General features: G+C 42.2%; 1 protein-coding gene across 3 annotated transcripts in view; it reads left to right on the top strand.

Annotated features, from left to right (window-relative positions):
- SLC24A3 (solute carrier family 24 member 3) overlaps window positions 1–24748 on the top strand; it is a 509497-nt gene that overhangs the window by 421106 nt on the left and 63643 nt on the right. For all 3 annotated transcript variants that reach the window (XM_003268234.3, XM_030826204.1, XM_030826205.1), the window contains one exon: window positions 21867–21941. In XM_003268234.3, the coding sequence (XP_003268282.3) occupies window positions 21867–21941 (75 nt within the window). The remainder of the gene's footprint in view (window positions 1–21866; window positions 21942–24748) is intronic.

Below are 24748 nucleotides of genomic sequence, written 5' to 3'. Positions count from 1 at the left end.
ACAGTGGCTCATGCCTGTAATTGCAGCACTTTGGGAGGCTGAGGTGGACAGGTCACTTGAGCCCAGGAGTTCGAGACCAGCCTGGGCAACGTGGTGAAACTGACTCTACAAAAAAAAAAAAAAAAAATACACAAATTAGCGAAGCATGGTAGTACCACATGTAGACCTAGCTACTTGGGAGACTGAGGTAAAGCCGTGGAGATGGAGGTTGCAGTAAGCTGAGATCACACCACTGTGCTCCAGCCTGGGTGACAGAGCCAGACCCTGTCTCAAAAATAAAAAGATAACTGTGAATATTTTGCAAAGTGTTGTAAGGACATATCCATCATGGAATATCTAAAATAAAGCCAAAATACATCAACTCTTTTTTTTTTGTAAGTATAGGTGCTCCTTGACTTATCATGAGATTACATTCCAATAAACCTATTGTAAGTTGAAGATATTAAGTTAAAAATGCATTTTCTACATCTACCCTGTCAGTTGTTTACCCTCATGGTCACGTGGCTGACTGGGAGTTGTGGTTCACTGCCACCACCCAGCATCACGAGGGCATTGTATTGCACGTTGCTAGCCCAGGAGAAGATCGAAATTCAAATTTTGAAGTGTGCTTCCTACTGAATTGCATATCACTTTCTCGCCCTAGTAAAGTAAAAAAATCTTAAACCATCGTAAGTTGGGGACTGGCTCTGTATCTGTGTGTATGAGTGTGTGTGTGTATGTGTGTGTGTATGTGTGTGTGTGTGTAACCACAATTTTTTAAAAGTTTTTCTAGGCCGGGTGCAGTGGCTCACGCTTGTAATCCCAGCACTTTGGGAGGCCGAGGTGGGCGGATCACGAGGTCAGGAGATCGAGACCACGGTGAAACCCCGTCTCTACTAAAAGTACAAAAAAATTAGCCAGGCGTGGTCGTGGGCGCCTGTAGTCCCAGCTACTCGGAGAGGCTGAGGCAGGAGAATGGCGTGAACCCGGGAGGCGGAGCTTGCAGTGAGCCGAGATCGCGCTACTGCACTGCAGCCTGGGTGACAGAGCGAGACTCCATCTCAAAAAAAAAAAAAAAAAATAGTTTTTCTAATATGTGGGCTTCAGACTCTGGGAAATGTGAGTCTGGCTCTGACTCCACTGTTCTCAACTGTGGGATCTTGGGTAAGTCTTTCTGCTGTCCTAAGCCACTGTTTCCTTCTCTAGAGAATGGGAGTAACCACACACACCTACACAGGATTGTTGGAAGAGTTAGATTTGTCAGGCTCATTAAAGACACCCATTCCCCATGCACAGCCTCAAGTGCAGGGTTTTGGGGCACCAGCTGTCCTAAGGAAAGCAAACCTTTCTTCTCTCAGGAAAAGAATTGGAACCCCTCCTTTAGAACACTAGCTGTGCGTGGAGTAGGTGGAGTCGGCAGCACTTGGTGCCTTGGATGCGAAGTTCCACAGTAGGGTTAGGTGTATTAGCTTCCTATTGCCTCTATCACAAATTACCACGAACTTAGTGGCTTAAAACAACCCAAATTTACTCTCATACAGTTCTGGATGTTAGAAGTCTAAAATCAAGGTGTCAGTAAGACTGTATTCCTTCTGGAAGCTTTTGGAGAGAATCCGTTTCTTTGCTTTTCTCAGCTTCTAGCGGCCACCTACCTTCCTTGACTTGTGGCCTCTTCCTTGTATCACTCCACACTCTTGTTTCCATTATCACCTCTCTCACTCATCCCTCTGATCCTCCTTCTTCCCTCTTGTAAAGGACCCTTGTGATTACATAAAGCTCACCCAGATAATCCAGGCTAACCTCTCTATCCCAACATCCTTATTCACTTCTGCAAAGTCTCACTTACAATGTAAGCTAACATATCATCAGATTCCAGGGATTAGGGTATTCAACTAGTCATACCAGCCACTCTGTTTTTATAGGAGACCATCAAACAGATTGTTTACACCACCACTGAGCTCAGCACAAGGGAAAAAGAACAACTCTGCTGCAGGATAGGTGTCCCTGTCAACAGCGCTGGCATGCTGAAAGGCTCTAGGCAACCCGTCCTAGAGAGTCTTTTAAACAATGCTAGCCCTGGTCCTCCAACTCTTAGGGCTGTTTGAATTCAAGAACTGGACCATGTAGACTTTGCCTCCTATGCAGAAATTTGCCTTCACAGCGAGTTGTAAGCTCCTACAAGATACGGACAACCTTCCATTTTATTTTTACTACTTGAGAAAAATAGTTTTTTAATAAAATGCATGTAAGCATGGACTTTTGAGTCTTTCAGCTGGCTCCATTCCTGGGCATATGCAGATTTACCAGTTTACTGTGATCCTTGGCTTTCCACATCTGTAAAATGGAGACAACCTTATGTAGCATATTCTTAGTCAGCCAGGGCTGGTATAATAAAATACCACAAACTGGGTGGTTTAAATAATGAAAATTTATTTTTTCACATTTCTAAAAGCTGGAAGTTCAAGCTCAATGTATTGGCAGGGTTTACTTCTTCCGAAGCCTTCCTCCTTGCATTGTAGATGGCTGTCTTCTCCCTGTGTCTTCACGTGGTCTTCACCTTGTACATATCTGTGTCCAAATTCATTCTTATAAGAATGCCAGTCGTATTGGATTAGGGTCCACCTAATGACCTCATTTTAAGTTAGTTCCCTCTTTAAAGACTCTGTCTCCAAATACAGTCACATTCTGAGGTACTGAGGGTTAGGACCACAACTTATGAACTGGGCTGCGGGAAAGGCACAATTCCCCCCATAACAAGCACCCTTGTTAAGGAGTTGTGTGAGAATTACATTAATTAAAGCATGCAGAGGAAAGTCCCTAGAATGATGCCTGGCATTCATAAATATTCAATAAAATGCTGCTGCTGTTACTGTTTGTAAAGGAAGTTGTCCAACACTCCCTCCCACCTCTTTCTATATCTGCCATAAAATAGTTCACATGTTTTTAAGAAAAAAAACTTCTTGTGCCTTCCGTTTCTTTTCAAGTTCCCTACTCAGCATTTATTTTTATAGGCATGGCCATTCCTAAATACTGAGACATCGCCAGTCAAAGGGGAAGCATTTTCAGCTTGTGCTCCATGGTAGTGGTGTTTATGTGCTATTTAAAGGGAAGCTGCCTATCTCTTTGAAATGCTTATTATCAAAGCATGCCTGAGTCAACTTTCCCAGTGCAGTAATGCTGGCTTTGATTTTCACAGACCACTTTTGATATGATTAGCTCGTTCTCTCCCACTCCTGGGAGCCAGCATCTTCTGGTTTACAGATGCTAGTTGCCCAGCTGCCACCAGAAATTCTGCTGGGGGAGACTTTAGTTCATTTAAGGAGGAAACAAAGGGCTTTAAAATATATAGATCCAAAGCACTCCTACAGTGTTCATCAAAAGGCTTGTCCTAAAATGTTCATATCAGCTTTAATAATAATACCTCAAAACCAGTAACATCCCAAATATCTATCAATAGGGAAATCAATGAACAAATCTAATAGTGCTCAACAGTAAAAAAGAGAAAATTATTGATACACATAACTTAAATGAAGCTCAAAAATATGCTGAGTGAAGGAAGCAAGCACAAAAGTATACAGTATGATTCCACTTATATGAAGTTCTAGAACAGTGAAAACTAATCTACAGTGAGAGAAATCCAATCTGTGGTTAGCTGGGTGGGGATAGATGAGGTGATTGACTGGAAGCCACTGGGGGACACTTTTCTGTGTGGTAGAAATGTTCTATGTCTTGACTGAGGTGATGGTTGCAGGGGTATACAACGTCTTATATGGATAAATTTTATTGCTTATAAATGATACCGCAAAAATTTTATTTAAAAACCAATCAACAAATAAAACACCATCCAACCAAGATAGAAGAAATTTGATTATCTTCACAGTGCGTTTGTTTAGGAAAAAGATATTTGACTACATTTTTCATATTTGTGCATGTTATGTCATAGACACAGCCTATTTCTAACTCACTGATGGCGGTAAAATGTACCCAACTTGAGTAGAAGATCTATCTCTTTCTGTGAAGAATCTCACTGCTGGTTCTCAGAACAGACACTTACCTCCGCCGACTACAAGCTCGTTGAAATAACAGCCTGATACACAAAGGGGAGGGATGAGTCCATCATTGCCCAGATACCAAGAATGCATAGCAAGAGTAGTCTAGAATTTTTAATGAATTTCTGGAAAACAGAAATAAGATGTGGTTGTATTGACCCAGAGTATGGAAATCCTTAAACTAAAACACACACAGGAAAAAGCTGGCGTGGGGATGAGGGACATGAATCCTAGAGGGTCTCTCTGAGCTTAAAGCACAGAATCAGAAGATTTGGTGTGTGAGTAGGTTGATGAAGAAGGAGTAATCAGGGTAATTAATTAATTAAACAAGTCTTTGTGCATCAGGTATCTATTGCTGTGTAACTAGCAACCCCAAACTTAGTTATGTAAAACAACCACCACATAATTCTTCTCAGTGACTCTGTGGTCCAAGAATTTGGACAAATCATAGCAGGATGGCTTGTGTCTGTTCCACTGGAAATACTGGAATAGCTGGAGGTGACGTGAATGACTGGGGCTGGAATCATCTGGAAGATTCTTCACTCACATGTTTGGCACCTGGATTGGGGTGACTTGAAGACTAAGCTCATCTAGGACTATCACCTGGAGCACCTTTGTATGTTCACTCTATGTGGCTTGGGCCTCCTTACATCATGGCAGCCTCAGGTTGTCAGATTACTTTCATGGCAGCTTAGGGCTCTGAGAGTGAATGTTCCAGAAAATAAGAAAGATCAGGCCGGGTGCAGTGGCTCACGCCTGTAATCCCAGCACTTTGGGAGGCCGAGGTGGGTGGATCATGAGGTCAGGAGATCGAGACCATCCTGGCTAACACAGTGAAACCCCATCTCTATGAAAAATACAAAAAATTACCAGGTGTAGTGGCGGGCACCTGTAGTCCCAGCTACTTGGGAGACTGAGGCAGGAGAATGGCGTGAACCCGGGAGGCAGAGCTTGCAGTGAGCCGAGATTATGCCACTGCACTCCAGCCTGGGTGACAGAGCAAGACTCCATCTCAAAAAAAAAAAGAAAGAAAGAAAGAAAGATCTCCCAAGGCCTTTTATGATCTAGCCTCAAGAGTGATCTAACACCACTTTTGTCATGCTCTATTGGTCAAAAAGCCACAAGTCCACCTTTATTCAAGAGCAGGATACACAGATCCCCAACTCTTGATGAGAGGAGTGTCAAAGAATGTGTGCCGTATTTGAAAACCTCCATCCATTGAGCAAATGGATCAGTTGGTCCTTGCTCATCACTATTAATAGACTAATGGCTTTCCCAAGACAGTACCAGAAAGATGCTCTTTAAGGCAAAAGAAGATATGTCTAGGGAGATTTGTAACTGAGAGAGAAAAAAGGAGTATCTTTCAACTTTCACAAGGTTCAATATTGCAGGGGTCTAACCAGGAGCCAAGCACACTTAAGTATCACATTCTCTCTCTTTTATTTTGGCTTTTGAGCCTACCACACTGACCACACACCCTACAGTGAAGCTTGCCAGTCTACACATCCTATTTACATCCACAGAGCCAGCAATCCGCCTTCCTGTTTGGAGGAATTTGGGCAAATAGACCTATACACCTGCAAAGAACATTCATGCTAGCTGCCACGTCACTCATCCTGGCCACTAATCCATATGTATGAGGCTGCTGCCTCAGGCTACCAGGCATCTAAGGATCCTTCCCAAAGGAAGGACCAAAATGGGTAAACAGAGCAGCTGTCTACAAAGTAACTGAAGATAATTCCAGTAATAAAAATCAACTTCTTAAAAGTTTTAATTAGTATTCTCGGAGAGCTTCACAGGGATATTGAAGCCATAAAACAAGAACAAGCTGCTATTAAAAAAAAAAAGAAGAACAAGAAGAAGACGGCAGAAGGAGTAAGCAGTAAAAAAGAAATTGTTGGCCTGGCACGGTGGCTCACACCTGTAAAATCCCAGCACTTTGGGAAGCCAAGGTGGTGGATCACCTGAGGTCAGGAATTCAAGATCCACCTGGCCAACATGGCAAAACCCCGTCTCTACTAAAAAAATACAAAAATTAGCCAGACGTGGCGGCACATGCCTGTAATCCCAGCTTTTTGGGAGGCTGAGGCAGGTGAATCGCTTGAACCCAGGAGGCGAAGGTTGCAGTGAGCCAAGATCGTGCCACTGCACTCCAGCCTGGGCAACAGAGCGAGACTCTGTCTCAAAAAAAAAAAAAAAAAAATTGTTCTTAAAATTTTTAAGTGTGGCTTCCAAAATGTGAAATATAATGAAAAGGACCAAAATAGTGGAACTGATATGGTGATGACCAAAATAGAGACTTGAGAGACATACGGAATATTTTTTTAAAGATGGTGTTCCAGATAACAGGTTCTGTTTTATCCTAACATAAGAACATACTCTTTTGAATAGGGAGTAGGCCAGCACGTTGAATCCATACAAAAATATTATGTTCCTAGCACACTATTTGGCTCCACAGTGAGCGATATTCGCTTACTAGTAGTAATAATATAACTGCTATTTATTGCTTAATCCACATTTAAAGGAATCCTTAGATAAGGCATAGACAACTGAAAGAGGATGATGGATTGGAATGTAAATGTTATCAGTGCTGACAATATAAGAATCAAGTTATACTAAGAAAAGATTAAGAGCGGAAGATGGAGTGAGGAGGTGGCTGGAAGATAAGAATGTGAACATTTTTGTTCTACCTAATATGGAATCGAGAGATACTCCCAAAAGCTAATGGTATGTGACACAGAGGGGAACGCTTCAAAGATAGCAGCCCTAATAATTATAACTATCAAATAGATTAGGAGTATAAGAGAATGTAGGACATAATACAAATTAGCTAAACCTCCATTTTTCTTTTTTTTAAAATTTTATTTACATGTGCAGAACGTGCAGGTTTGTTACATAGGTATAAGTGTGCTGTGGTGGTTTGCTGCATCTATAGACCCATCTTCTAAGTTCCTTCCCCTCATCCCCCACCCCCCGACAGACCCCGGTATATGATGTTCCCCTCCCTGTGTCCATGTGTTCTCACTGTTCACCTCCCACTTAGGAGTGAGAACATGCAGTGTTTGGTTTTCTGTTCCTGTGTTAGTTAGCTGAGGATGATGGCTCATTTTTCGTAGTGGGATTCAATAGATGATACCAAAAGTAGATAAATCTAGAAAGGCCTATTATGATTCTCTTATTTGGCATTATATAAATAAGAACTAAAAGACTCTAAAATGAAAATAAATAAAAGTGTATACTGCTGGGACATAGGAGGGATGAGACAGGGAACAGTTGTTTTTCATTATCAACCCTTAAGTATTATTTAATTTCATAATATGTACAATTTAATTTTATTGAATATGGGAATAAAGTCCTTAAGATACCCACTTGAGGAACTCATTTTCAAATACCCAAGAAAGGAGGAGTGGAGTGAGGGAGAGGAGAAGCAATGAGAGTAGCTGTCACTTATCATACAGACTTTATTACATGCCAGGCAGTGTTCTAAACCTGTTACATATGTCAGTGCATTTGATCCTCATAAAGACCTTGAGGGGGTGCTATTATTATCCCTATTTTTGAAGATGAGGAAACTGAGGCACAGAGACATAATTAATAGCTTGCTCAAGGCCAGACAAGTAGTAGCAGTAATGCAGGCACAGCTGTGTCATTTTTTTATCTTTCCTAACAAGGCATCAATAAAAACAAGATACAGAAGTAGAAGCAAATTATTAAGCGTTAGTTTACTGACACCTGAAATAAGGAAAAGGAGAAATTTTAAGAATGCTGACCCCTGGTGAGGAAGGCTGGGGTGAGGCAAGGAGGGGCCAGAGATTTTTTTACTTTTATTTTATACTCAGTTGTCCTGCTTGATTTTTTTAACTGTAATTGTCAATATCATTTTTTAAATAAAAACATTTTTTGTCAACCTGTAATCCTAGCACTTTGGGAGGCCAAGGAGGGCAGATTACTTGAGGTCAGGACTTCAAGACCAGCCTGCCCAACATGGTGAAACCCCATTTCTACTGAAAATACAAAAATTAACCAGGTGTGGTGGCGGGTGCCTGTAATCCTAGCTACTCGGGAGTCTGAGGCAGGAGAATCACTTCAACCCAGGAGGCGAAGGTTGCAGTGAGCCGAGATCATGCCACTACACTCCAGCCTAGGTGACACAGCGAGAATCTGTTTCAGAAAATATATATATATTTTTATTTTTATGTCATACAAAACCTACAATTATCACTGAACTTTTAAGTTAAAATCAGATAGAAATAGGAAGAAATTGGTGAAAACTCAATTTATGACCCTTTTGTCTCCTAAGATTGGAGATATAATTTGTATGTTTGCAGGATTTTTGCAACCAAATGCACCCTTAGGAAATTTGACTTAAATATTTTATTATGTTAGGTGTTTGCTTCATTTGAAGGAAAACATATTTAAATTTTCTTGCCAGTACTTCTATTCAGTTTTTAAAGTCCAGTAATTAGATTTTACCAGTCTCGTGCATAAGATACAAAGTGAGACTATCTGACCTTTAAGGCCACACCATAAAAGACTATATGGCTCCTGCCTGTTCTCTTGGGACACTTGCATTTGGAGCCTGAGCCCCCATTTAAGTTGTCTGACTACCCTGAGGCTGCCCTACTGCAAGGAAGCCCTGGCCGCAAGTTCAGCCCATATACCCATCTGACATCCCTGTCCACAGTCAGTGTCAGCCACCCGTCATTCTGGCAAACAAACCTTCAGATGATTTCAGCCTCAAGCCTCTGAGTCTTCCCAGCTATAAAATTAAACCCAGCAATTCCACACATCTTGTTTTATGCTGATGGGACTCTCAAAGTAAATTTTTATTATAAATATAAAAGGGATATTAAAACAGATCTGCTTTATAAGCAGAGTGATGGATAGCAGCGCTGCTGGTGTGTGGACTCTGAGATAATCTTGAAGCATGTACAAAATGTGCTGTGACTTCTTGAAATCTCATCCACATAGATGGGGCTTTCTTCACTGTTGTGTGGGACTGGGGAGTGCTAGGGTATTCCTCATTTTTTATTGTCTCACATCTATTAGCCTCACAGGGTGTAGCAGGAGGGAGCAGTGGTCTCAGTCCCTATCTCATGTTAGAATTACTTGGGGGTATTTTAAAAACCCCAGTGGCTGGGCCACAGCACAGCTCAGCTAAATCAGAATCTCTAGGGGTGGCACCCAGGCATGAGTATTTCATAAAGCTTCTAGGTGATTCCAATGTACAGCCAAAGTTGAAAACCAGGGCCTCCCTGAAAGAGTTTGATTCAGAAGGTCTGGGGTAGGAGGGCCCGGGAATCTGTACTTATCAAAGACACCCAGGTCATTCTTACAATGATGTAAGTTAGGGTCTTACCTCAACAAGGGACTAACCATGTGCACTCTGCAGTAATTCAGACCTGGCTCAAAATGTAGTCCTATCACTTTCAAACTATGAACCTCACTAAGCCTTAGTTTTCTCATCTGTGAAATGGGAATATTAAAAGTTTATAAGAAAAAAAAAGGCATGTAAAGTGCTGAGCACAGTGTTTGACACTTAAGAACCAATTGTTAAATGTTGGCTCTTGCAGGGAGAGGCTTCAGCACAGGCCATGACCACCTGGAAAACAAGAGGTTCCTGACAGCCGCATATCATTCAGAGGGGTCTTTTCTTCCCTAGGAATGAGATAAGGTGCTATAGCTATTTGCAAATGTTTGCTGTTCCTTATGTATATATGCACAGTAATCCTTTCATTCCGAAATCTTAGGATCTTCTCATACGTTTTTGCATGGATTCTTACACATTGCTGAGCATCTGTTATGGATAAATATTATCATTCCAGGTGGAAAACTGAAATAAGGAAGTGCATAGGCAGCACTCTTGATCACACAGTACCTGAAGGGTGAAGGTGAAGAGTAGCTCAGGCTTCCAGGCCCCACACACACCCTAAAATGTGGAGGAAAATAAAGGAAGGAGGTGAGGCTGCACGTGGAACCCATTCTGCCTTGTCTCAGCCTTCTCTGCACAATATGAGCACATACTTTTATCACTGTACTTCCTAGGCTGCAAATTGATTACCTTTCTGATCCTGTGAACAGCTAAGGTGCTAACTACACTCTGCTGAGATGGTCTTCATTTGCAAGCTGAAAATCCACAAAAATACTTTGATAACATAACCTCCCCCTATGTTTTTGACTAAAAAATATTCAGCTCCTTAAGGAAGGGTTCTTTGTTGGCTGGTTGACTTATTGGCTACCTTAGTCACCCAATTCTCTCAGCTCTCTTCTTTATTGTCCAACACAGATCAAACCTAGATGTGTTATTGATGGGGTACTTTGTTTTAATTCTCAATTTCTTTAATGCAGGGGGGAAATATCTTCCAAGCACACATTAAAGAAATGTCCTTGTGTTCAATTTGCCCTGGCTGCAGAATTGATTCATGAGTGTCACCTGCTTTCCCCACCCTGAGTCACAGAAATTACTTAAAATAGATTGTCTGAAGATCAACTGGGGCCAGATGAGCCACACAGTCATAGCAATCAGTATCCTTGAGTATAAAAATATCACCGTTCACCCCTAAGAGAAGAGGGTGGCCGGCATCTGCACCTGAGGGGGACAGGTGCTTCTCTTCCAACCTAGAGCTGACACCAAATATGCAGAAGGGTTTTATTTGGAGGGTTGGGAGGGGTCACCCACATTTTTAAATGCATGCTCCATTTTAAGCCAGATTAGCTCCTGATATTGTGAAAGTCCCCTTCATTGACAAACACCAGGTAGAAATCTTAATTTTAAAAGCACAATCAACTTTTCTTCTTCGTTGTTAGTTGACGAAACCAGAAAACCTTGGATCCTTCCCGATGTGAACCAGAAATTTCTAAGTCCATGTCCAAGCCCGCACATTGAAATATAGCTGGCTCTTCTGTCGTTCTATCCTCTTTGTTTTTAGCATTTTAATTTTTAGAGAGATGAGAGAGAAATGGAGCATCTGTCCCCTGTGATTCTATTACTGGCTCTCCTAACTCCATGAAAAATATCAGCTTCTGCATTCTGATAATATTATAGACATCAAATGCTAGTGTAGTAATGTATATAATTTTAGGCAGGGTCTTACTTCTAAAAGCTTAAACTCCAATGCACAGTCTTAACTGTCTGATTTCTGAACTCACCTGGTATGTATTCACTTCCATTTTTGTCAGCACTTCAAATGTAATGCTAAGTGAACTCCACACGATTTTGGAGACCAAGTACTATGATGGTGTATTCAGGTCTGGTGTATTCAGGTCAGGACACCAAAAGGATTCCTCAAGCTAAAGATTGCTCTTAGGTTTTGTAATTCATAAAACAAGGAAATATTTGCTCCCTACATAGATCTAGCTACTAATCTGACAGGTGTACATTTTAAAATAAATTCAGCACCACTCTACTTTGGACTTCTTTATACTGTGGAAGGAATAGGAGAGCTTGGGGGGAGCAGGAATTTTCTAACATGGTTCTATCCATTGTACAAAAGGATGATTTCCCCCAGCATCTTAAACAGGGTTGCTGCTCAAAATAGATGAAGTATGAAGCCCCATACAAGTGGTGCTTCTAACTTGCAGCCTCAGCCCATGCACAGAGTCACAAGATGTCCCAAAGGTCCCAGATGACTCTCTGTGCCTGCTGCATCGCATCCATATCCCACTTCTTACAGGGAGGGCCATGGACCTCCTCCCCAGCCTCTCACTCTTTGCATTTCCAGTTTCATGGGTGTGACTCAGACCCTGAATTCTCTGTCCTGTAAGCCAGCAGGACTCACACTACAATAAGCCTGTGAGTCACCTGGGCACCTCGGTAGCATGCAGGTTCTGATGCAGCAGGTCTGGAGGGAGGCCTGAGAGTTGCTTTTCTAACCAGCTCCTGGGCGATGCTGATACCACTGTCCCCATGTCTTTTGGGATGAACAGCAGGAGGCACACTTAGCTGTGGGGAAAGTGTCTGTTCAGTCCTCACAGAAATGACTCCAGTTCTGCACTCATCAGTCTGAGATAACAGAATGAATATTGTGAGTCACTTTAATTCTTCCTGCAAAATTGTAAATATGGCCAAGTTTCTCTCTATGATAATGAATTAAACAAACAGCACTCTTAATTAAAATCTACAGATAACCCCAAACAGTGTTTTTGCCATTAGTTTAACCTCCTCCACCTGAATTCCTACCAACACAGCCAGAATGGGCTGAGAGCCCATTTCTTCCTGCTCCCTTCTCCAGAGGACAATTGGATGACCAAATGCCAGGAACTAAAAAGGAGTAGAACCTCAGGGCTTCCATCTCTGAAAGGTAGATTAGGGGGTGGGTGAGCATGAATGAGAAAAAAAAAATACATCTTTCTTTTCACTAAGCACTTTTATCTAGCATTTGGTCTTATTATACATGAGGCAACAACCACAGCCACATGAGCTGTATCTGTGATGTTGTCTTCGATGGAAATGTGAGCAATTGCGTGCTGGATTACAGTCACCGCAGTTATCTCGGAGCTCTTCTCATTCATCACTACTTCGGAGTGAATGACTAACTCTTCTTATAATAAAGAAATTTACTGGCTCTTGTTAATAAGGAAGCACATATATTAATGAGTCTCTATTTTTCAATGTTTTGATGACTCGATTTCAATAAATCAGTGTCCTAGTAATTCTATTATTTATTGTGTGCCTTTTAACACACTATTCTGCAAAGGGATCCACAGAGTGTCAGGGGGTGCATAGCACAGAAAATGTTTAAGAACCCCAGAGCACCATGTCAAATGTTGAAGAGATGGCAACTGATTGTGTTCAGCATTGTTGATGCTAATTAATATAATTATTTTAGATCAGGGATCACAAATGCATATTCCCGCAAGGCTCAGCTATATAGAATAAATAAGTGGAGTGGTTGGGTCTAAGGGCAATCCTAGCAGAAAGAGAGTAGCATATGGCATCTTACTCTTGGCCTTAGGAGTTGGGGGCAATGAAGAGGTGGGCGACCCATGCAAGCAGATGAACGCACATCCTGTCTATAGAGGGCACCACTGAGCGGCTCCACAGTGACACAAGTTGCCTGGTCTTCAGATTTTTCCAAGAGAAACCAAAAGTCTTGATGTTGTGGACATCCCTCCTAAAAAAAAAATGCAATGTACACTTTAGCAACTACTTCAACTAACAAGAAACAAAGAAAAAATTCTAATCAGGCCAAACAACCAAAATAAAATAGGGGCTACGGCCGAACACAGTGGCTCACCCCCGTAATCCCAGCACTGTGAGAGGCCAAAACAGATGGATTGCTTGAGCCCAGGAGTTCCAGATCAGCCTGGGAAACATGCAAAAACTCCATCTCTACTAAAAATACAAAAAATCAGCCCAGCGTGGTGGCATGTGCCTATAGTCTCAGCTACCTGGGAGACTGAGATGGGAGGATCACCTGAGCTTGGGAAGTCGAGGCTGCAGTGAGCCAAGATTGCACCACTGCACTCCAGCCTGGGCAACGAGAGTAAGGCCCTGTCTCAAAAAACGATGAGTATCCAGCATAAGATAAATAGTTAACATAGAACAGGTTCAACTTGCCTATTGTCCTAAAAATATTTAGTCCAAAATCACTAAACTTCCAATCTTGTGCTTATCCAAAGAAAGTCAAAATAGTTATTTTAATGAACACCCAAAATCTAATAAGTATGGTTACTAGATTTTTCAAACAAAAATACAGTATATCACATTAAATTTTAATTTTAGATAAGCAACTATACTATTTTTAGTATACTGTATGTCCCATGTGATATTTGAGATATGCTTATCTCAAATATCCAAGATAATTTTATTTGTATTAAAAAATGACTTGGTGTTTTCTTGAAATTCTGATTTCACTGGGCTTCCTGTATTTTATCTGGCAACTTTTCTAATAAGCCAACCCCACGTTGTGATGGAGTAATTACTATTAAAATTAATGTGTAATATTAACAACAATAACAGTTAACATTGTAATTGCATTTGTGCTTTGTTTGAATAGCGTTTTTATTGAAGCACCACATACACTTAGCAAAGTGCACCTGTCCTAATCCAGCTCCATGGCATTTCACAAAGTGGGCACACCTGGTAACCAGCACCCTGATCAAGAGGCAGAACAGTCATGGCCTCTGAGAGCACCTCATGGCCTCTTTCAGACACTAGCCTTACCTCCAGGGGAACACTACTCCTGACTTAAAATGGCATGAATTAGTGTTGCCTGCTTTTGAGTCTTATACAAATGTGATTGGGTTGTACTTTAAAAATTACAAAACTCTCTACATGTGTGTGTGTGTGTGCGTGTGTTTATGCTTTCTCTGAATATTGTATTACTGTGTAAATCCATGTTTTTGGTTAGACAGAGCTCATGCCCCAACCGTGGCTTCTCACCCTTACCAGTTCAGTTCCCACTGGCCTGACTGCCAACAGCCAAAACCTGCATTTCTGTGTCTGGGGGCTCCTCTTGGTCACAAAAGCCCACATTTTCTGCCCTTGGGGTAGGAAGTGCCAGAGAATTTACACTCCTAGGTGCAGCTCTCAACCAATGACAGATGGAAGTGGGTGGATTAATACCCCGGCTCCCTCTCCTCTCAGAGGCATGTTCCATCCACATGGTCCCCCAGAGATCCCCACTAGGATGGAGTCCCAGTTGCCCACTGCCATGACTTGGTTATTATGTTCCCTCCACCACCTGCCTCACTTCCCCACTCTCCTAACAATTATCCTAGAATCACCTCCCCAGATAAACTATTTGCACTCAAATCTGGGTCTGTTTCTGGGTGAATCCAAGCTAATATATTTGGTTAAATTAAATTACCCTAAATGCCCTACATTTATTCAACAAATTTGTATCAAGTACCTAGTACTGCCAAATGCTGTGCCAGGTGCTGGCACATCAATGCCTGGCAGTGAATGCAGATGTCCTTACACCTGGTACCCAAAGTGGGCGAAGGGAGCCAGGAGCACTGCAGGGAACAGCCCTGTGGCCTCAAGTCCAGCATTTTCTTCCCTACAGCAGAGCTGACTCCCTGTGAATTCTGAAGTGTGGGTGAACACTCTGAACTACCAAATTTTGAAGGCCTAGCAGGCAATAACTTACACTTAACATGAAAACTGCACCTAATTTTGTGGATGATTGAGAAGGCATGTCTGAGTCCTGAGGCATCTCCAGGTCATTATGAGCATCCGTGGTTATTGTTCAGCAAGATCAATGAAGAGCACTCAAGAGATTATTCTATGTCTGCACTGTCCTGATGTGGCCTTGTTTTTATTTAAATCTGTCTTCACTAGAAGCTTGTTTGTCATTTGTTTTTCTCACACAAAACTAGAACTCAAAATGAGTTTTCTTTAAAAAATTAAATTAAAAATGTGAATTTATTTTGTGTTCCTGGTTGGGAAGATTAATAAGCAGCAGTTCACTGTATTTTGCAAAAGCGTGTAACTGTCTTTTTACATAGCCCAATTATTACTGTCCATTTTCGACAGTGAACTTCTAGAAAACAGGAGCCATTTGTATTTCAGTGATTTTTCCCAGCATAGAAGTTTTTTAAAAGTGTACTTCATGAGCAGACAGTAGCACTGAGACTGCCCTGTGGGAGGAAAAACCCACATCAGGCCTGTCTGAACTTCAGCACCACTTGGTGTCCTCAGATGGTTTCAGGGACACCCCAGAGCCCCATCCTCACTGCAGATCAGGTGGCTGTGTTTCCTGAGATGCAAGTTGGCTGTAGAAATTGTGTTAGCTCAAAAGCTTGGAACAAAACTCATGTTATGATTTCTCAAATACCTTTTCCATGAAATTTGTGTGAAATAACAACATTTTCACAGACACTAACAGTTTTACGTTTTATGTTGTGTAACTATTATGTTGTTTTGTTTGCTTCAACAGTTTTTTTTTAAAGCAAGTACTCACATATCGAGAATATTTGTGCCTTTTTAAATGTGCCTGTAATGTCAGGTTATATTGTTCATCAAGAAAAGTTATCATAAATATTATATCATATTACAGATACACAATCTATCTTCATATATACTATATGTATATTATCATATATAAAAATAGCTATATATAGATTCACAATGCATATCTGTACACAGAAAATATATGGTTTTATCATGAACAATTACTTTAACCTCCTAGAGGGAGCCAGAATTCTGGAAGAGAATGTGTTGTTTTGAAAGTGTGAATTATTTTTTGCATTATGCCACTCTGAAACTAAATGAAATTATAAGAAGGAAACTGAAGCTGCATATTCAGTAGAGAATGTGTGAATGCACTCCATAAATAGAAAAAGAAATATCAAGATGAAATTCCAGCTGGGTGGGATTCCTAGAGCTATAGGGGGAAAATAGAGCCTCTGGCTGAATCTGTGGAGGAGTGGATGGGTTTCTGTAATCTGCACCATCTATGTTATTGATCAGTGAGGTCAAGGACAGAATTACTCACTGTTGGTTTTCTACTGGGACCTCTAATCTGGTCTCTTCGCCAGAGTGATTTGTCTTTCTTCCCTGCAATCATTTTGCAAAGGGCTACAGAAGGTGACCTGTCTTCTCATCAACCTACTGTGGCTTGGGGGACACCTGCGAACAGATGCAAAGAGCCACCCATTTGATGCAGAGATGATAACACGCCCCCTCTGCCAGGAAAAGTGTTTAGGGCTGAGTCACATGGTTTCCAGTCTTCATCTAGAGATAAGTGGTCCTTCACTGAGAGGCAAAGGGAACCACATGGAGCCCAGAAGACAAGGGTATTCATGTTTGTGAAACAGTGAAACACTCAACCACCAATGAGCTGTAGTGGTGTTTTATTTTTGTAAATTAAACTGGCCAAATGGACAGGTAGTTTCAGTGTTTATTTAACTGATTCTCTCCCTCCTAGAATATATCCATATCCAGAATATATCCCTTCCATATCTACATTCCTATCTATAGTTTTTATAGTAACTCTTTTTTTGCTTTGATCATTTACCTCAATTCTCTTGAAAGCAGTTAATTTTAAAATGTAGCTGTGGTCACTGTTTTTTTTTTTTTTTTTTTTTTTGTCTCTCAGCCTTCAACCATTCTCTTTTTTGGCTACAATTTCTATTATACCTGTTCTAATGGCTATAGTGAGGGAGAAAGGAAAATCCCAATGGGAGGCAGTCGCAAGTGGGTGCCTGTTTTTCACCTTTGCCTGTAGTGAAGCATTGTAGTATAGTGTCTGGGAACAGGGACCCAAGGCCCAGGCTTCCTGGATTCAAATCCCAAACTCTTTGCCACTGCTGGTATTACCAACCTGGCTTAGTACTCAACTTCATCAAGACCAGGTTTCTGGGAAATGAGGGTAAGCCGAATGGTATTGGGCCTCTGCAAGGATACAGAACCCTTCTATACCCTCTTCTTTGCAGGAAGGGGCAGATAAATATTGCCTTTGTGGTGAATGGTGGTGTCAGAAAAGTAAATCAGAGGTGGGCATGAGTTCATGATCACAGCTCTCACTGTAAGTACCATAGAATTGTGAATTATTTGGGTGTATGCCTTTCTAAATTCCTTCTAGAGTGTGGAAAGAATTCTTTGGTTTGATGCCTTCTTACCTGTGCTCCAGTTCGTCACCTCTATGCAAAAAAAAAAAAAAAAATGATTTTGCTAAGGGTAGGCTCTGAATATGGGGCTGAAATTTGATTACAATCCAGACACTGAAAACTATTCTATTTATAAAGAAGAGAAAGGATATCACTATCCACCCACATTTGACATCTAGACCTAGTGCAAGATATATTTCTTGCAGAAGTAAAACTAAGTGGATACTTTGTGATATATTTTCCTATTTTTATTTTTATTAAAGTTATATGGGCACAGAGCTTAAAGAGGCAGCCCATTCTAGAAAGCTTATTATGGAAAACAGCCATCTTCAAGTCCCACCATCACCATTTCCCCACTCTTCTAAGGCAACTACTTTCCATTAGTTTGCCTGTTCCTGATATTTGCCCAACATCTCTAAATAACCTGCTTAGATGGCAGCTACTTGATTTTTTCAGTTACAGGCATTCTCCATTGATTTCACAGTATAGAAGAGGATGGTTTGTGTCTCTTTTAGCCCCACCCATCTCACTACCCAGCCCCCATCTTCCCCTAAAGAATTATAAGTTTGGTTAGACAATATTCTGCTTAGTTTGTTATTACTATATGACCAGTCTTCATAGTTGAACCATTAATACACAATGGTTCATCTTCTTTGGGGCACAGTTCTGTGTTTACCTTGTGGCTTATAATTGTCTTTTTTATTGTTTGCTTGCTTAGTTTTCTATGTTCTATTCTTCGAGCTCTCTAATCTTCTTTCTGTAGGTTCAAAATTATCAACTGTTCCATCAATTTTGTCCTTCTGGCAACATTTTTTCTGTAGTCTTCTGAGTCACTCCAGTCTGGCTAGGTTGTTCTCTACACCTGATGTAAAAGTTTCATTTTGGAATTTCCTTTTATCATCCTTCTAAATTCTCCCTTCACTGTCATTCTAGAAATCCCCTTTAATTATCATCATAGATTCTGGTTGCTTGGTATTATGTTTTATTGTAACATAATTATATGTAACAAGTGCTTTACTCCCTTATTTTGGTGGAGTACATTCTCCAGTAGCTTTTTCAGAAAGGACACATAGGAGGCAAATTTTTTGAGACAATTAAAATTTAGTTTTTACTCTTTTCTCATTTTTAGTTAATAATTTGATTGGGCATAGAATTTCAATTGTTTTCCTTTCGAATTTTGAAGGCATGACTCCATTTTTTGCTAGCTTTCCATGTCTTTGTTGAGTACAAAATGTCATTCTGGTATATATATATATATATATATATATATATATATATATATATATATATCTGCTTTCCTCTGTCTGGTAATTTCTAGGGTCTGTTCTTTGTTCCAGTGTTCTGAAGATTTATGATGATCTGCTTTGATGTACGTCTTGTTTTGTTTATTGTGCACTCACTAAGATAAACTCAGATGACCCTTTTGCTGTGAAAATGCATGTCCGGCCAGGCACCATGGCTCATGCCTGTAATCCCAGCACTTTGGGAGGCCGAGGCGGGTGGATCTCGAGGTCAGGAGATCGAGACCATCCTGGCTAACCCCATCTCTACTAAAAAACACAAAAAAATTTGCCAGGCATGGTGGTGGGCACCTGTAGTCCCAGCTACTCAGGAGGCTGAGGCAGGAGAATGGTGTGAACCCGGCAGGTAGAGCTTGCATTGAGCCAAGATCACACCACTGCACTCCAGCCTGGGCGACAGAGAGAGACTCTGTCTCAAAAAAAAAAAAAAAAGAAAAGAAAAGAAAAAAAAGAAAACGCATGTCCTTAACTTCTGGAATGGTTTCTGAATTATTTATTTCATCATTTCCTCCCTTTGTATTCTCTGTTTTCTGGAACTTCAATTCTTCAAATGCTGGATCTCTTATTTTCTATTAAGGTAAAGAATGAGCATTAACAGGGCTGTATGAAGTAAGGAAGGAGGTTTGGAGATTAAATTCTTTTTTTTTTTTTTTTTTTTTTTTTGAGACAGAGTCTCGCTCTGTCGCCCAGGCTGGAGTGCAGTGGTGCAATCTCGGCTCACTGAAAGCTCCGCCTCCCGGGTTCACGCTATTCTCCTGCCTCAGCCTCTCCGAGTAGCTGGGACTACAGGCGCCCGCCACTACGCTTGGCTAATTTTTTTGTATTTTTAGTAGAGACGGGGTTTCACCGTGGTCTCGATCTCCTGACCTCGTGATCCGCCCGCCTCGGCCTCCCAAAGTGCTGGGATTATAAGCGTGAGCCACTGCGCCCGGCCGGAGATTAAATTCTTAAACGGTCTTTTGATTGTTCTGTTTTCAGGCCTATCTTTATTCTAACTTTTAGAACATTCCCAATTATTCTTCTGTTTTCCAGCTTTGAAAATTTTGTTGTTCTGAACAGCTCTTCTATTTCTTTTGCATTGTGGGTTTATGTCCTGTTTGAAAAAACCCTTTAGTATTATCTTGTTACGGTATAACAAGAACGGTAATGGTATGTGCTCGATCTGTCGTCGTTAACTAAAAGTCCAAGTAATGTGTTAAAGAAATTCAAAATGGATATTTGCCACATGTTTTAAGCCCATTTGTCTGATTATAATAAAGTGAATAAATACAACCTTTTATGACCTGCTGGAAAATGAACAATTTAGTCCAATTAATCTATTGCATAAATGGTGAGTGATGACCACAGATTCTAAGAGTTTACAGTACTGAGAGAGAATGATAAAAGGGTAAAGAATATATTTATTCTAACATGATTTTTCTGATGTGAGTTCTCTTCTTGACAACCCTGTCATGTGTGACTTAGATCTGCAAATGCTTCACCTAATAAGGCAAAATTAGCAACAGGAAATAACTAAGTGTTCATATAAGAAGTGGGGAATGCGTTAATGGAAAGAGACTGGCCTCATTATTCATTTATGGTCCTATTTAAGTCATGCCTTTAACGTTATTTGAATCCAGAAAACCTCTAGTTTGACTTGGTCTGATCTTTATAGACTTCCACAGCAGTTGGGTAGGGTAGAGGCTCAGGGATTGCATGTCCCTGGATCCCTTTTTCCCACTGTGTTTGGTGTATCATGTGCCTGTCATTGCCCCGGCCGAGAGTGTTGACTTGTGCTGTGTCTTTTTTCACTTACTACACCAAGGGCAAAGGTAGCCAGGCAAACATCCTGTGGCCATGGGGTAGTCGATACTCTTCTAGGGAAGAGAAAGGGACTTGCCAAGGGCAAAGGTAGCCAGGCAAACATCCTGTGGCCGTGGGGTAGTCGATACTCTTCTAGGGAAGAGAAAGGGACTTGCCAGTGACAACCCTTGGGACGAGGTGTGTGGACTCTCCCAGACCTATTTGTAAGGTCTGCCAAAGTGGACCTACACTGTAAACAGAGAAAAATACTAAATATCCCTTAATAAGAGACTTTGAAGAACTTTCCTGGGAGAAATGATTCTTTCTCCAGAACAGAAGCCTCAACCTGACACCCACAGCTTTTCCCCTTTCCTCAAACTCTCCCCACCACTTCTAGCCCTGGCTCCTCTGCCCTTCTTTGGACCTAGCAGCCCCCCCTCTTGTAGGGCAAGGCCGCTTTAGCCTCCAGCAATGTGCCTATCAGCTTCGTCTCAGCAGAGCCAGCATCTCTTTAAAAAGGGATAGCTCCAAATGCCAAGAACATTTTCCCCTGGATCAGTATGCAAATCAGTCTTTCAAAGATTCTGATTAAACCGAGGTCAAATGCCAGCAAGGCCAGGCATATGATAGAGATGCGGGAAGAAGGTCTGGCAGAGACAGGCTTGTCCACACCCCTTCTGAAGGACGGCAGCAGCCCAGCACATGTTGCTCACTCCACGGGGCAGGACAGACTGTAGCAGACGCTGGAGTCATGGCAAAGGCACAGGTTAGGATTGCTCCTCCTATCCCCTTGACGTTAGGGATGTCAAGGCAAGCCTGTTCCAGGCGGACATGAGACTCCTCTGATAGGCAACTTTGCCTATCAGCTGAGAGAGTGCACCCAACCATCCCTGTCTCCGCGGGGGTCAGACCCACATCACAGTTGGACAGGCTGCATGCCCAGCTCCCCCGATGCCCCATTTTCTATCACCAGTTGTTTCCCGCTAACAAAATTGTTGCAGGTTTAATTCCATCTTCATGTCTGCCTCTCAGAAGATCCAGACTAATATGCCTAAAGACTTGAATAAATTCCTATTGATTGGCAGATTGATTGGGTGCAGGACAGGAGGCCTAGACAGCAAGCTGGCTGAGCCTGCAGGAGTCCTGCCGTCTCATTTGTACAGTCTATATCCTGTTTGACTTGGTTTCTCTTGTCCTGCAGGTTGTGGCTCTTTCCTCCTGGTGCCTACTGAGGGATTCTATTTACTACACGCTGTCTGTGATCGCGCTCATCGTGGTGAGTCACTCTGGCCATTTCAGCTCCCATCAGTGCTCTTTTAAGCACCAGGGGTGGTGTGCGGCTCCTCCATGTGGAGTTCACTCGAGGTCACTGGTGGCGAGTGCGTGATGCATGTCTTTGCTTGGAGGCAGATTTATTACTTTCAGCTACTTTGATCACCCAGAACTCCAGCCTGACCAATTGCTGGTCAGAACCGGCATTTAGACTTGGGTTATCTGGGTCTGTGAGAGTCCATGGCTGTTCTCCTGAGACCCTCCTGAGCATGGCTCTTCTGTCACTTCATTGGCATCCCTAGCTTTGGACATCACTTCTTCCCCTTCTCACTCTGTATGCTCTGCCAGGACTCCCTGCCCTCCCACAGAGCCCATTACCGTGGCCACCTTTGTGCCAACACCCACACATGTCACTTAGCAGTGACACCTCCCTGAGGTCCAGTGGTGGATAAAGAACTCTCTACTAGACATCTCCATGCCCCAACTCAACATGTCCCTAGATAGAATCCTTCCTTTTTTTTTTTTTTTTGAGATAGAGTCTCGCTCTGTTGCCCAGGCTGGAGTGCAGTGGCGTGATCTTGGCTCACTGCAAGCTCTGCCTCCCGGGTCCCAATGATTCTCCTGCCTCAGCCTCCCGAGTACCTGGGACTACAGGTGTGCACCACCATGCCTGGCTAATTTTTGTATTTTAGTAGAGATGGGGTTTCACCATGTTGGCCAGGCTGGTCTCGAACTCCTGACCTCAAGTGATCTGCCTACCTCAGCCTTCCAAACTGCTGGGTTTACAGGCATGAGCCACCGCACCCAGTCCCTGAATAGACTTTTGATGCTTTCCCCAGGACTTGCCTTTCTATATATTTCAGTCCCCATTCCTATCTTAGCCACAAACTGGGAATTAGATTAAACTGACCTTTCCCTCAACTCCCAGCATACCCATTTGGCTTAATTGTACTGTGGATTTCAGGTTACCACAATTTCTCCACTGCATTCCTCCAGAGCCCACTTCAGCTGAGGCTCTCTGCATTGCTGGCCTGACGCAGCAGCTGCTGCAGTTCATTGCGGGTCAGTGTTTCCATGCAGTGCATCTCCACCACTTACTCCCCGCTTCTCTCTACCCCCAGCCAGTCCTCACGGCCATCCAAGTGGTGTCTCCATAAAGAACACCTGCAAATGCTTCTATCCCTTGTTCAACTGCTCAGTGGCTCTGTGTCATCTGTGGGGAAAAACTCATAATCTTTAGTGTGGCAAGCTGGGCTGTCCAAAAAAAAGGGGTGAAAAATTGGGAAGAACACTGAAATAGGAGACGGGAGATCTGACTCCTAGTTCTGCTTGCCCCTTTACCATCATGGTTAATTTTATGTGTCAACTTGACTGGGCTAAGGTGTGCCCAGAGGGCTGGTGAAAGTATTTCTGGCTGTCTGCGAGAGTGCTTTTCAGAGGAGATCAGTGTTTGAATCCTAGAAGATCACCCTCCCCACGGTGGATGAGCATGATTCAATTCACTGAGGGCCCAAATAGAACAAAAAGGCAGAAGAAGGGTGAATTTGCCCTTTCTGCTTCAGCTGGGCTATGAATCTTCTCCTGTCCTCAGACATCGATGCTTCAGGTTCTTGGGCCTTTGGATTCAAACTGGGACATACAGCATTGGCTTCTCTGGTTCTCAGGCCTTCGGGCTTAAACTTGCACCACACCACAGGCTTTGCAGATGGAAGGTCGTGAGACATCTCAGCCTCCATGGTACTGTGAGCCAATCCCTCATAGCAAACCTTCATTTTAGATATATATATATATATCTTTTGTTGGTTCAGTATCTCTAAAGAGCCGTGACTAATACAGCCCTCACTGGCTCTCATGACCTTGGAGAAATCAATCTATCTAGGTTTCAGTTTTCTTACCTACACAATAGGGATAGATCAACTAAAGGGTCTACTCACCTGTTTGACAAAGCTCCCACCGGTAGATTATTTTATTGTAAATCTTTATACAAATAAAATGAACATGACCGTTGACATGAGATTTTCCCTGAGGAACCAGACAGTTACTTCAGTGACCGGCAGTTTCTGACACTGAAAATCTTGCGTTTACAAACCATCACAAGGTTTGCCAGGAGGTCAGTGTTCCCTTAAAATGTGCTCTCAACCTTGTCCTCCAGTGTCCCCAGATTAAAACAGGAAGGGAACTGGACCTACCATGCTCCCCTAATTCCAGGGGCCCTTTATCATTGGGAGGGTTGGAACCCACCCCACAGAGCAGAGAGGTTCAGAATGTCATGCTGGAACTGAAGACATGCTTCTGTTAGGAGATTTAAGGACATACATGAACTATATTCTTATTCTCAGTTATTACCTGTGAAAAGGGTATGATCACCTGGAACCCAAGGACTCTTCCCAGGCTTCTCTAATACCCCTTCCAGCGAGCTTCATCCTTCTATGCACAAACCCACACTGACCGTGTGCACTCTGCCATTACAGGATGTTGGGATGATTTTTGAAAAAAAATTTTTTTCAAAAGACATGGTTAGGGAACAGCGTCAGTGAACACAACCCTCTACTTTGCTGAATTCCAGAAGGAGATGACTGTTCTCATGAAGACAAGGTGGTGGAACGGAACGGAGCAGATTTGGATCTCCTGGGAGCACAGACTTAACCACACACTCCCAACAGCAGTTCTGCTGGTGTTGGCTTCTTTCCCTGTTTTCCGCACAGACACTAACTGGACTATGTGTGAAATCACTTGTGTTCTGTTCAGTGTATCTGGATATATCAAAGATAAAATGAATGTAATTGTTGTTAATGACGTGCGAATAAGTAA

The sequence above is a fragment of the Nomascus leucogenys genome, chromosome 13 (genome assembly GCF_006542625.1).
Source record: "Nomascus leucogenys isolate Asia chromosome 13, Asia_NLE_v1, whole genome shotgun sequence".
NCBI lineage: Eukaryota > Metazoa > Chordata > Mammalia > Primates > Hylobatidae > Nomascus > Nomascus leucogenys.
The sequence above is the reverse complement of the archived record's forward strand: the minus strand, read 5'-3'. Positions and strand labels throughout refer to the sequence as shown.